The sequence below is a fragment of the Actinia tenebrosa genome, unplaced genomic scaffold (genome assembly GCF_029948245.1).
Source record: "Actinia tenebrosa isolate PJP-AT-01 unplaced genomic scaffold, QUT_ActTen_1.0 PGA_scaffold5__44_contigs__length_20552954, whole genome shotgun sequence".
In the NCBI taxonomy this organism is placed as follows: Eukaryota; Metazoa; Cnidaria; class Anthozoa; order Actiniaria; family Actiniidae; genus Actinia; species Actinia tenebrosa.
This window is the reverse complement of record NW_028292582.1, coordinates 20,010,397-20,025,136: the sequence shown is the minus strand read 5'-3', so window position 1 is coordinate 20,025,136 and position 14,740 is coordinate 20,010,397. Positions and strand designations below refer to the sequence as shown.

The window sequence follows — 14,740 nt, the reverse complement described above, 5'->3', positions numbered from 1 at the left end:
TTATGCACTGACTAGCGACTGACTAGCCTCGTGTTCACGTGGAAACATAAAAGCATTTTCACATGTATAGGAGGCTAGTCAGTCGCTAGTCAGTGCATAACAATAGTTATTCAAATTGGTCGCCATATTTCGATTCGGTGTATAGGCGTTAACTGGGTTGCCTGTATCATACACAGAGACCTAGTACATCTGAAGAAGTTTGCAATGTTGGTCAAAAGATAATAGAATGTTTCACAGAAGAAAAAAGATTTCGCTTAAATCGTAAGACGATATTCTCCCTTTATGATATTGAAATAATTGCGGGTTCTGCCCTTTTTTAGGCTATGAAATAAACAGTTTTGCGTTATGCATTTCACACTGCTCGTGACTTTGAACTTGCGCCATGACGCAACAAGGTTAAATACCCCAATGTTCTCAGTCAAAATCACCAACTAATGTCTTATCTTTTTACCATCCTTTGTTATCATATTATTTACTGGGGTAGCTGTTTATTTTCCATGTCAGAAAATGCAGAAATTGCGCAATAGTACCCAGAAGTCTTCACGTCACTACCCAAGCATTTTCTGACGTAGGAAAATGTGGAGACACGCAACGCATATTTAGACTGAGCTGCCACAGGCAACCCAGTAATAATTTATTTCACACTTTTGAAATATGACAATATGTACACACACTATTGTATGAAGGGGTGGGGTTGGTGTATCATACTATCTTAAAAAACTCTCACTCTCAACCCCAGATTTCTGTAATATTATAATATATATCTTAATAATAGTAGTATATATTATGCTTGATGAAAATGTCAAATGTCAGTTATTTCATTAAGCATGCGCACTAAGAATGACAGGACTCTGGGTCTAAAATGAAACTCTTTGAGAGGTTCTACCAACAGGTTTCCCATGCAGAATTCAGAAATACTGTACTAAAATTAAGATATATTGACATCAATATATTGATGTCCCATGTCTCGCTTATGGGCAAAGCGGTGCTCTACACAAAGAACACTTTGGGAAGCGTTCAACACTGTATAAAGTATGTTAACGTTCAAGGTAGATCGAATTCAATGTGATTTGCAAGCATCATCAATGTTCTGTAAACATGATAACGTGTTTTCAGCTCTTTTTACATATCAAGAACTTGTTCCTAAACTCTCTAAACAAAGAATGGCTTCTACATTTTACCTACAAAGAGATAACGTCAGCACTGCTGCGTCTTAGACTAAGGTGCAACTACTATCCTCTTCTAAAGTAAATAATTGACCTTTGACCGACTTCCCTCTTCATAAATCGAATCCATCTTTTCCAAAACCCACATGATAATTTCTAGTTTAAATCCAGGAGTCTGAGCATCTCCTGCTTGCCCAGGAAAGGAAGTGCAAATCCCTCGAAAATACGGAAAAAATAAAGCGTGTCCATTAAGAATTTTCAATTTTGATATCCGGAAAAACCTGCTCCCAGAGCTCTGAAAAATTTGTAACATTCCAACGTGTGCGGCGTTTGTTTCTAAGCGAATTCCGAATCCAAGCTGGAGACCTCAAATCTGAAATTCAGTCTCACTCATGACACTCCATCACAAATGATCTCATTCAGTGCTAGCTCGGAGACTCCAGGGGTACGAGGTCAGTGTGATGGGTCTTGATTCTATGGAGTAGGTTATATCCTACAGGGTAAAAAACCTGGTCCCACATGTCTCGGAGAGTATCGTATAGAGAAGGGTCCATTTCTTCCATACTTGAAGAAAAAATGACTTCCTCATCTGGAAAAATATAAGAAAAAAAAACCTTAAAAACACCGCGTCTCTTGGAACAATTCAACAAAAACGGATGTAAATAATTTGAATTCTTACCTAAATATTCTGTGAGAACGTCGATAAGGTCCAACGTTTCTTCCTCTCCAAACGTATCAAATGATGTCGTAATATCTCCGCTACAAAGATAAAAATGTAAATACATTTTGATATATTACCCGCAGGCAAGATAAAAAAAAGCAACGGGGATGATCAACACGTTCGCCTCTAGCTTACCTGAAATTCCACAGTGTTTGGCACACCATTGCTGACAGCTGCCAATCATTTTTTCCAAAGTCATGAAGGACATCGATTAACCTATGGAAAAAGAGAATCATAACGCAAAGGTAACACTAAGCAAGAAGGCAATTGAAAAAGATTGATTTGATTCCTTTGCGTCTTGTACTTGCTTCCCTCTGTACTCCTATAAGGGATGGCTGCATTTACGTGCTATAACATAATACCGATGTAAGGTGTACCTTCGACTATTTGACGACCAATAGAGTCCTTTCAGCACTTTGGAATGCAGCTTAAATCTGGAGGACAAAACAATAGGTTCCAATTCTCAGGAGATTAGAATTCTTTTGTTTTGTTCTCCAAATTGAGCTGCTTTGACGTCACATGCAAGGACTCTACGCGGGTACACAATTTGAATGAATCAGTTGAATGGAAACAATGGGAAACCATTGCAATGTTATGGGAACCTCTATCAGTGTCAAGGCATGTCGTACCGTACTTTCCCACTTCATTAACTACCTATTAGTATATTATATAAAGGGGACACTTGTACAAGAACAATTGGAAACCATTTCATAACAACTACTCTACGGTACATAATGTGAATGAATCAATTGAACGAAAAAATGGAAAACCAATTTAGTGTTGAGAGAAGCCATTCTAATGTCACGGCACATCATACCGTACATTTTCTTAGCCATACAAAACTACCGAAACTCTGTTCTACATAATACTTTACTTTTTAATGCCGCCTTCTTCTCGTAGCTTTGGTCTTCTGTCATCATCAGTCATCAGGTTGATCAAAACCCCACAGGCAGTGAAGACTGTTTCTCTCTCGCCAGCATCAAGAAGAGCTATCATTATTTCATCCACTGAAAAAACGATTATTTCATATCAGTAATCTAATTCCTTTTATGATATTCATTTTAATCATTCATGAGATTTTTATCCAATTCCATCGTAGTTTTCAGGTCACATGCACATCCTCGTATATCAGATACAACATCGTCACTCATATTGTAAATAACACATATCGCTTCTAATAGACCAATATAGCTTGGGGGCCTAATGTTTACCCACGTGTCATTCCCTAGAGTATCATTTCTTTGCTTAACATTTGCGCAGGAGAAGACACTTGAATATCGATACAACTCAAATAAAGAAGCTTATTCTCACTACAAAGGTGGACGTTAGCAAAAATGGGAAAACATTATGCCCAAACTATTAAAAGGACTACGAGACGTTGTGTCTAGCGGAACTGCTGGTTGAAAACGAAGCTTTCGATGCATGCTGCAATCCTTTCGGTGGTTTCCAACCCTTTTTCAACATCATCATCAACCTTTATGCTGTGTGGTACGAAGGGCCGACACCAAGGACTTCAACCCTTTTTCAACTTTAAAAAAGCCAACTGAACTTTACATTGGCTGTCTGGGTAACAACTATTCAACTATCAAAACATTCTGTGTGTGCCATTGAATCTTGCAATGACACAGTCTACGTTGTAGGTTCCTTGTAGGTTGGTTTTGTACGGGGAAAATATAACTAAGCAAGGAAGGTTACAATGCAGCCTAGTCCTAACAATACATACTCAATCTGTCAACACTTGTTTAGATTTAAGTACAGTTTGTCTCGTTTGCTAATGGTAAGAAAAGAGCGGGAAACTATGAATCCCGCCAAATGGTAAAAGCGTCTACCGGAAGAACCGAAAAGAGCGGGAAAAGTGGATTACCTCAATCGGAAGACCGAGTTTTCAGGAACTATCCAATCGGAATAGGCCTTTTCTGAGTTCGATAAACAGGATGCATTGTGGTCTAGATCCGGTACAAACGAAACCATATAAGGCATAATGTTTGTACCGAAGCTAGACCACAATTCACCATGTTCGCTATCTCAAAAAAGGTTTATGGCACATACGACTTGTTTCCCAACCGGAATTTCCTGGGTTTTTTCCAGGTAAATGGTAAGCACCGCATCTGTTCTTCTTACTTACCCTTGTGTTCAGCTAACACCTTTCTGACGTCTTTGCTTCTGGTGAGGTTACCAAACACTCGAGAGGCCTCCACCATAGCATCCATGTTCTCAGGTAACAACAAACCTAATAGAGCTTAAAACAAAAACAAATACAGTGTACTTTTAAATCAGATTTGTACAACTGAGAAATAACCAAATTCCAGGAAATTTTCATGGTACGGTTATGAAAGTTTTAAAACCCAGAATCAAAATGTAAATAGGTTTCCTAGCAAAAAGTTAACAGCCTCTATCCCTTCACTGAATGTCATGTTTTCCAGGATATCAATATGAAAGTTCCTGGACCGAAACCTATACCAAAGCCGGATAACAACAAAATTCCAGGAAATTAGGAAAAAAAGAGAAATTTTATATTCCAGGAATTTTCCAGTTATGACATTTCATATTACATGGCAGACTGCTGTTTTCCAGGGGTTCAACATAAAAGTTCCTGGACCGAAACCTTTACCAAAGATGACCGAAAAATCACAGGAATTTAAGGTTATAATAGAATTTTCAAGGCATTTTCCAAGGAATTTTTTTATATTCCAGGAATTTTCCATTTATGACATCTGACATCACATGACAGACCTCTGTACTTACATTCTGTGATATCTACTTGTCTTTGTAATACAACACTGCTGCTGTCTTGGTAAAATGATAGGTTGTTCAGAGTTGCTACAGTATTGAGAACTAACTCTTCATTGGTTTCTATACTTTTGGTATCTAGAGACAAACAAATGTATCAAAATTTTCAGTGATATAATCTTTTTTTAAATTATTATTATTAGTATTTTGCCATATTTATTCATATATTTACAGTATATATTTTATGCAAAATTTACGAATGGCAAGGGGGCCTCCTGATACCATCAGGCTTATGAAAGCAGAGAGCCTCCTGTGATTAATAATTAAAGTCTATAAAAACATATTTTTTCATGTTGGCAAATAAGCGAAATCACAAAAACATAATATATATATAGATATTGTCAACACAATAATAGAGTTAAATTAAAGATTTTTTCGAGATTGTCTTGTCTTGATTTTAAAATGTAATTTATTTTATGTTGATCACAGGGAATGGATGCTCATTCTCCCAAGCCAGATTTTCTTTTTAAGCTTTCAATGCCAGATTGAATTGGAATTTAGTAGTTGATTCGGGTTTACTGAGGAAGGAAAATCTCAGTTACTTTTCTATTGATAGTAAATGTATGGTATGACGTGCCTTGACATTGGAATGGCTTCCAAAAACACTAAAAGGGTTTCCATTTTTCCATTCCCATTTTTCCATTTACATTATGTAATCTAGGGAGAACCCAGAGAAAAACTCTTGAGGCATAGGAGAGAACTAATGACCAACTCTGCTCCAAGCAGAGGAATTGAACCTAGGTTGCATTGGTGCAACTGATGACTTCTTAACTCACCTAGTATTTGTAACAATATATTAATACAGTCTTCATTAGCAGCTATAACACTACCAACATCCATATTGATGGACAGATTGGCAATGACTCTTATTATCTGAGGAAAAAAGTATATACAAAAATAAATATTAATTCATCAGCAATTAGAGAGCCAGTTCAGGGGAAGCATACAGTATATCTACCTTAACAAGGACATCGTCAAGAGGCTCATTCTTCGAGTAACTGCTTTCACTACCACTACTGTAGTCACTGTGGGACTTAGAAGAATCACTGGATTCACTCTTGATACTCTAAAACAAATGAATTACAAATAACAGTTTTGTGAGTACCACAGAGGATAGAGGTTATACAGCTGGGCCTGGTTGTATGAACCCTGGATAGAGCTATCTGACGGATAAATCTTATCCAGTGGATAAATTTATTGGAAAACAGCATCAACTTATCCACTGGATAAAGATTTATCCGCCAGATAGCTATCCAGGCTTTGTACAACCGGGCCCAGCTGTATGGACAATGGAATCAAATTACCCAAAGGAAATAGTGACTTTGAAATACATAAGTGAGTAAAAACAAGTGAAAGAAACCAAGGTTTCTCAGTCATATAGCCTTGGAAATGGAGTCACTGTGACTTCAAAAGGTCAATTTCTTTCGCAAAGGAAATAGATCATATTTTGAATCATTCATCAATCAATCAATAAAGTTTATGTCACCTTTACAGTGCAAATCGAAAACCCATGTGCACTTAGAAATATACCAGAAATGTTCTATTGTTCTTTGGCCAATCAGAATTGACTTTCTAACCACAAGATAATGGAAAGATAACAATAACGCTTCTGATTGGCTATTAAACATTCTTGAAATATTTCTATGTGCCCACAGTTTTTCGATTTGCACTGTAAATAAAGTTTATTGATTGGGAAGTACTGGTACAGGCTCTCACCAATGCGGCCTGAGTTAGAGTCCTGCTGATCTCGATGTCGTATGTGAATATAGTTGTTTGTTGGTTCTCTCCTGTACTTTGAGGGTTTTTCTCCGGCTTCTGTGGTTTTCCTCCCTCCTCAAAAATCAACTACTAAATTCTAATTCAATCTTTGGGCTTTCAACTAGTTTGGAGCCTAGCTCTGTTGTGATTGTCCCACGCTGTGATACGATAGCTAAAGCTAGTAGATTTCTTTTTTTTTTCTTAGATTGATTTGATTGATTGATGAGAGGAAGGGGGGGGGGGGGGGGGGGGAGTAAGGATATTTTCTGGAATTACACAATATACATTACCTGTTCCATACTAGAGTACATCTTCATCAAAGACAAGAGTATCATCATACATGACTTTGTATTAAATAGCTGACTCCTTGCTTCATCATTTTTGGCAGTCAGATTCCCAAGAATGAAACAAATACGAACAACCACTTCCTGCATAAGAAAAACAAACCATAAGCAAAGCAAGTCCATTTGATATCAGGAATCTCCTGAGAATACACTTTTTTAGTCATATAATATTATAAAAAGTGTCATAATTCTAAAAAATGTTTTAAGCATTTGGGGTAGGTAGAACACTTTAGAAGTGTTGAGAAGCACTCTGCTAAGTGTCGTGCTTCTCCTCTGACATTTCTTAGTACCCCCCTCCACACCCCGGGCTTTTCAAATACAAAATCAAAGTCAAACACACATTAACACACCTGTTTTTTATCATGGTCTTTGAGTGCCTTTAACAAGGCTCTAAAACAGTTCTCTGAACTACATAGCTGTGTGCAGCAGTCATTGTAGAGTGTTAACTTACTGTTGAAACAACATGATAGACTCTAGTTACTACTGTTACTGATTGTAGAGCAGTTTTGGTATGACTGTGAAAAAGCTTGGTGTCATGTGGTTGCCTTGCCGCAACCGTGGTGTTTTCTAGAATTTTGATTATTTCTCTTGCAGAATGTGATTGGTCTGGCAGTGTTCTTACTGTGTTTGTGCTGTGTTTCAGGCATTTGATTGGATAGAGAGTAAATTTCGTGCAATGTGATTGGTCTGGCGAATGCCTTACCATGCCACAACTGCATTTGTTACTGCGAGCTTTTCACTGAATTTCACTGTCATATGAAAACTGCTCTATCTGTTTGCTGATAGGTCTAAGACTTTTCTTCTATATATTGTGCCAAATCACACAGCAATAAATTGAATTCCCACAAGGAAATTAGGTTTAACCACTTGCGACTCTGTTATTTTCAAAATAACTTTAACGCTCATTTTCTTAGTTAGCAAGAATAGCTTTAGAGGTAACTGACTTACAGCAAGTATGTCTGGTTTCAATGTCTCCCTAATAGTTCAAATTTAATCTCTAAGTTACGCAATATAAAAATTAATGCGTAATAGGTAAATTACGAGCCTTATATGAAATGACTGAAGATGAGTGCCAATGGCCGCCTTTCACGACTTCAAGTCGCATAAAATGAGCCAGCTCAACTAGAAACTGTGGGCAGCTGTTACAGCCTATATTGGGCCTTGTCAGCATGGTGTATCTAGTGAGCTGGTAGAATCCCACGAAAAAGTAGTACGTGAAAGTCACGTATAAGGCTCGTAATTTACCTATTACACATGTTCTTATACGATTTCCGAGCCCATCCCACATGGCTTACAGCCTCATCTATAATATAAAAATTCATTAATTCCTCACCTTAATATTCTAGATGTATTATAAACTAAGTCTTCATCAGTACTGAAATGGTGCAGTAGATCCCCTAGGTACTTGATAATATTAAGACTAAGGAAGAGCTCTCTGGCTCCATTGACATCTGCTATGTATCGCAGAACCCCAGTTATCTGTTTAACAAGTACAGACATGCCTAAGTTTGTTATTAGTTAATAGGGACCTTAAGGCATTGTCAAGCATCAAGGACGCCGACCCTAAAGATGATAGCTTATTAGCATGTTTTCAAAAGGGACCTTGGTTCCCACTTTTATGAATTTGCAACACATTTTATAAAAGAAGTTAAGGATACCTGAACAAGAAGGTTAGAAATATGCCATTCTGGTTTACCATACTGAGGAATCTAGAAAGAAAATTAAAATTAACATTGTAAAAACTTTTAACCCCTTGCCTCCCTTGGACGTATATATACCTCAACTATTTTTCACAAACTATCCCAGATATATATAGAGTGATCAAAATAAATCTTTTTTCCAATTGATTGGCTAGAGAGATGCTTTACAGTATGCATTTGAAAAAAGTGGCAAAAAACTCTAAGCTGCCTCATACTTCGAGTTTGCTCATATTGAGCTTAAGAGTCAAGTAATAAGGTTGGTAAATCACGAACTACTTTATGTAGTCTTCATATACGGTTAGATATCTCTTAAAGTGATTTTAACGTGGGCGAGTTGGCAAATGCATGTTCAATGATTTTATACGTGGGCAGATTGGCATGGGCATACTGGCGTGGGGGAAATTGGTCCGTGGGCGAATTGACTGGTTACCGTAATATTGCCCATGTTAAAACCCATGGGTGTGTACTAGAGTTAAAATATAAGCAGATCCATAACTTACATCATTACAAATTGTATTCAACAAGTTAGCTAGTGCCTCAATTGTCCCAAGAGACATAAGTTCTTGCTGCGTAGCAGGATTATTATTACTCAGGTGTTTTAAAGCACCAGTAGTATAGACCAGAGCTTCACGGTATGTCAAGGTATCGTAACCTTTTAATGCATCCACAAGATACCCTAGAGTTCAAAATGAAGAAATATGGTATTAATTTTGCATTTCGAACACAATTTTTGGTCACTCAACTTTGACGCAGGTCTCCCTTAGCTTGATTCAAGGGTTTTTCTGCAGGTAATCTGGTTTTCCTCCTGTACATATTCCAGTTTGATCTGCAGGCAATCTAAGTCTGGTTCACCCCAGCAAAGGAAATGCAATGAAGCGAGACAAACGATGAACCCACAATGATAGAGAAGTGAATAATAAATTGTCCAAGGTGTTAAAAAAGGTCTCTATCATTGCAAGGCCACAGCTACCTTTCAAGATGGCACAGGGAACTGTGAAAGGGAATATTAAAAGGATTCTTTGTGGTAGAACATGGCATGAGTTATTCAATTTTGATCAAACCCTGAAACAACCTCAAGGCTAAAGCGTTCAGGTTCACACGAACAATCCATATGCGATCGAAAGCGCAAGCAATGTTCACATGAGAAATGCAAATGCAAGCATATTAATTACTTACTAAGCATGTCTTCTTCTAGAAACATCTGGTCATTCTTTTCAGTCTTTGCTAGTTTATAGATGACCATACAAATATTGGTTATGTTATTTCCAGACACCTTCATCTGAAAATCAAGAAATGAATTAATTAGATGTGATTGTAAATTAGATAACTCTAAAATATACAAAACAATTTTTTCAATCTTGACGTTTCTGTATATATCTTAAAGGGTTTATTATTGGTGCTAAAACGGAATTTTATGCACTGGGAATGGGATTCAGAACAAAAAAACGATCAAAAATGAGAATGGGATTGAGCTTGGATTTGAGCAAAACATAGGCTGGGACTATGGGATTTGGTCAAAATGGGGGCTGGGAAATGGTATTGGTTCACTCCCCTTCCACCCTCCCCCCCTTCAGGACCCTCCCCCCCCCCCCCCCAGGATCCTCTCTGGTGTGTTTGGGTTAAATCATCTTCAATAATAAACCACCTCAACTACTGATCAAACAAAAATGATGTCTTTGTCTAAAAAGGCCTGCACTGCCTTATATAACTCATGGCCACCCAAAACTCCAGACATTTCAAAGTGAAGTCCTAAGACAATAAAGAGTCCTCTGACAGTAACACAAACCTTTTTCTTTCAAATGTAATATACTTACTGACAGTATAAGTTTTCCTAATCTAAGCATCAGCCTTGGATCCGTCACATCCAAGAATTTAAATAGAGTCTTGAGAATTTCTCCTCGCCTGCGAGCCGATGAACTCCCACTTGCCTTGCCCATCATCCCTTTTCTCTCCAACAAATTCCATAATTTCAAACAATCTCGACAAAGTTCACCCGTATTGTTAGCAGAAAATTTATCCTCCATTTGGACCAAAAGTGGTTTGACTTGCTCCTCGTAATATAAAGCGAGTTCATCTTTTGTTTTGTCTGATTCTGATCCTGGTTTTCTTTTTCTTTTATCCCCACTACTGGCCCTCTCAGTGTGATTAACATCCTTCTTAGGGGAGCTTTCCTCTGACCTTGTACCATTTCCATTATAATTTAACTTCTTATTCAGTTCTTGGTTCTCGGCTGCGCACTCCTCGGGGGAGAGAGGGGAGCTTCTTTCTTTTGGACCGCTACGAACCCGCCTTGTTACCAATAAGTCAGCCTTGATTGCAGAAGGAGGGGTAGGGGTAGGGGTAGGACCTGCTGAATTACGCCTGGCAATGCTAGCAGAGCTTGGTGGTGTATTAGAGGACAATACTTTCTTGGGTGGTGAAGGGCAAAAGACTATTGGGCCGTCACTACCAGCAACAGCTGATTTGATTTTGGCATTTGTTTTGGGTGAAATTGAAGGGGTTCCTGATGCAATGGTTGGTACTTGTCCTGTTAGGGGTTGAGAGGTGTTTGTGTCTCCATTGGAGGGAAGGGAGGTTCTTATTGGACGTCTAACTTTGGAACTTGGAGGCTAAAAATGACAAAGGAAAGATTGTTAATTTGTTATATACTTATTATATACCAATGCACAAACCTACAAAGATGATATATTTTTCAATATTCACCTCCTAACCTTGGAATGTACCTCCCCCACAGAGAGGAATTAGGGACTAAGAATTAGGGGTAAAGTATGTACTTCATTGTTGTGGAGTGTGTAAGAGTGGGGTGTGGGGTATGTTATTCCAGAAAATACATCAAGATAATGCCCAGTCGGCTGTCAGTCATGATGAATAGTCAAATAAGTTTTAGCTTGGTTGTACCTCTTTTTTGGCTCAATGTTACTGGTCAAAATGACTGGCAACGCAAAGATTTGACCGGACAATTTACAATTTTGGATGGGCACTGTCCAATGGTCAGCTGTTATTTTAAGCCTCTAGTTGTATATAGATGCAGAAAAATCTCTATTTTGCACCCAGGGAGATCAATGAAATTTCTAAAGGATTCTGGGATTTGAGTAATAAATCCTCTATGAGAATTTAAGTCTTAGGGTACTTAGGTCTTATATCAATACCAATATTTTATGAAGGAAGCATTGATCATTTCAGAAACTATGCAATATAAGTTTTGAATTTTTAAGTTTTGAGTTTAATTTTTGATAAGAGGTACTTACAGTTGATGGTGGTCCTGGAATAAAAACCTCCTCGGGTATCTCAGGTGCATTTTCTAATGGAGTAAGCCTTGCTCTTCCTGAAGGTGGACGTGACGATGACTCCTCATATTGAAAATTCCCACTAAAACAAAAGGGAATAATAATAATTATATCATGATTATTTTTCAGTAAAGTAGGAAATGGGATTACTTGCCCTAAAACATTAACTCTCTCTCCCTTCCCCTGACATACAAAACAGAGACAATATTGCGTTATGACAGGTTGTGATTGGAAGTTTAAAATTTCATTTTCGTTTAATTTCAAACTGAGACAAACCCAAAAAGTGGGTATTGAAAGGTTATGATTGGAAGTTTAAAATTTCATTTGTTAATGAATAAATACAAATTAATATTCTTAGTTCTTTATCATTCTTTTTCTGTTGCTTTTAATTCTTGTATTGTAGAAATCTTTTTTGTTGTTGAAACCTTTAATTATGAAATCCTGAGATGATAAAAAAAATTATCTTGGCATAATATCTTTTGAAAAATACTAGGAAATCTATAGAATTGAGATTATTCCCTCTGTGAATAATTTATTCTTTCATGACGAGAATTTAACAGAATCTAAACTCATTAATTATGAACACGACATCTAAAGTCACATATACCTACATATATGCTATTTACCGGCCAGGAGGTCTGGATAGTGAAAAACGGTGCCCAGGGTCTTGAATATACGGACCAAGGCCGTTAGGCTGAGGTCCGTTTTCAAGACCGAGGGCACAGTTTTTCCCTATCGGGAGCGAATATAGGACAGTAAATAACTTTTAGTAAATAATTTTTTCCCGTATTTTTTTTACTTGTTTTTGTAATTGTTTTGTTTTGTCATTTAGTGGCAAAGGATACCGGACCCTGAGCATGGGCAGATACTGACAAAATACTGCCCGCTCAAACAGCCAATCAGAAGGCACGATTTTTTAAGATACCGGACTGGAAAAAAATAATGAATGTTATTTAAATATAGAAAACTAACTCATCATTTGATGTCTTCCTTTCGTTCAAAATCTTAATTCCATCTTTTCCCTTTCACTTTTTAGAATTGATATATATATATATATATATATACCCTTATTCATCATTTCTAGTATTGTTTTAAAGCTGTCATTTTTTTTTCTACCTGTAATTGATTGGTAAATAAGTTAGTATCTCTAACCAGTAATTTATTAATATTCAAGTTAAAAGATTTCGTTTTAGTTGGTCAGTGTCAAGTTCACTGTCAAACAGAGACTGCAAACGGACGACAAGTGGATCAAGAATAAAAATTATAAGAGACATTTATGACAAAAAATTTGAATTACATTGACAACGTGACAGACAGAAGACATTTATGAAGGCATTTACTATGCACACAGACTTTATGGAAATGTTGATCTTTCAGCTATTGTGACAAACTAAATATTTAGTTCAGTTAGCAAAACACTAAATTATTTCAAAAACAAAATTCTATGGAAAGAGTATTTATTGTTAAAATTAGCATCTTGGTTTGGTATCTTGGTTTTGTTAATTTGATTTTATGAAAATTCTAAAATGGCTTAATTATGAAACTTGAGGAAAAAAGGATACGGTCAGTATTCGAAGGCTTTCTTATGAAAGAAAAATCCATTAACTTTAAAGTACATAAAGCTTGGTTTCAAAAAAGATTCCGAAAATTACGAGAGAATTTCAAGGAAATATAGGAAAAATACGAAAGAAATAAAATAGTTGAGAAGTTCAGACTTCTTGCAGTTGAACAAGTTTTGTATTTATTAAGTTCTTACATGTAGATATTATTATATTATTTTGTAGAGTTTCGCTACGAAGACAGCTGCTTTGGAAAAACTAAAATCGTGACAGGTATAGAGTACACTGCCTGACCCTAAGGGCAGTTAGAAAGACATGAATCATAGCATTAATAACCACTAGAACTTCAACAAAATATTTAAACGTTAATTCAAGTTAAATGTTTGTGGGAAGATTTGGTTGACGGTAAAAAAAAAACCCAAGATGATCACGGTAAACTTTAAAAATAATTTCTTGGAGCCAAGCGAAGTTTTTCTTGATAGTTTAGCCTTGTTATTTGGGCATTAGGAATAGTTATTATAGGTAGAAAATTAGACTTAAGTATAGTATTACGAGTGCTTGGTTGATATATAAAATTGTGGTCTGTCCACAAAACAGTAAACACACATTAGCCACAACAACTGATTCATGCCAGTTTAGCGGACTTCAAACCCACAGAAAACTTTACCTGAGAACCGAAGGAGGTCGTCCTTCCACTGGTCTTGTAGCACTGTTACCAAATAAAGTCCTCTTTGAGTCTGTTGGAGTACAGGGTCGTCTTGTTTGGAGAGAACGAACAGCGGAACGTGCTTCAGCAACAATGTCTGCACTTGTTGTCCCCGTCTTCTCGTAAAATGGCCGGTCGGCGACTCGTTTGTTTTTGCGCGGCTGACGACCAGACGCTTCCATTATGGATAATAATGACAATGCTAATGGTAAACTACATGCTTTTCTATGTTGGATATTATTTTACAGGGTCAAATGAGTCAAAATTATACGAAGAAAATGACCCATAAATTCATCTTGTTCAACAAGACATCCGTTCCTAAGAACGCTTTTCTTGATGACCTCGTTTCCATGAGCGAATACTAACATTACTGAGCATGCGTCATATTTTCCCGCAAAAAAATGAACCAAAAAATAAAAAATAAAAATCTTGTATTTTAAAATAAAAGCACTCCATTATACTCTTTTTACTAATTCAAATATAAGTAATGATCAAAAACCAGGGTATATATTTGTTGAATGATTTAAATACTTTTAAATTTCATAATGAAATAATTTTGTTTAAAAAAATTGTGTTATTGAATTAATTTTAAGAAAGAGCATCCAGCATCGTTTTTATTAATTAGAATGATGCATCCCGAAATTTTTATTAATGAAAAAGTCGTGAGATGGGAAATGCGCAAGCGTTCTTTTAAATTTGGTCAGTGGTA

General features: G+C 36.7%; 1 protein-coding gene across 2 annotated transcripts; it reads right to left on the bottom strand.

Moving 5' to 3' along the window:
* Positions 1–598: 598 nt before the first annotated feature.
* LOC116290255 (armadillo repeat-containing protein 2) lies at positions 599–14,391 on the bottom strand. 2 transcript variants are annotated; one of them, XM_031697261.2, is made up of 17 exons: positions 13,993–14,388; positions 11,728–11,848; positions 10,294–11,088; positions 9,656–9,758; positions 8,980–9,155; positions 8,438–8,488; positions 8,113–8,258; positions 7,130–7,229; positions 6,726–6,863; positions 5,636–5,743; positions 5,454–5,550; positions 4,633–4,755; positions 4,013–4,126; positions 2,762–2,894; positions 2,023–2,103; positions 1,846–1,925; positions 599–1,755 (listed from the first exon to the last, which is right to left on the bottom strand). In XM_031697261.2, exons 1-17 carry the CDS (start codon positions 14,211–14,213, stop codon positions 1,592–1,594), a joined length of 2,751 nt encoding a protein of 916 aa, XP_031553121.1. In that variant the 5' UTR covers positions 14,214–14,388; the 3' UTR covers positions 599–1,591. The 2 variants fall into 2 exon arrangements, with proteins under 2 accessions (XP_031553121.1, XP_088894358.1); XM_089038232.1 differs by having other exon boundaries at positions 599–1,925; positions 13,993–14,391.
* Positions 14,392–14,740: the final 349 nt, after the last annotated feature.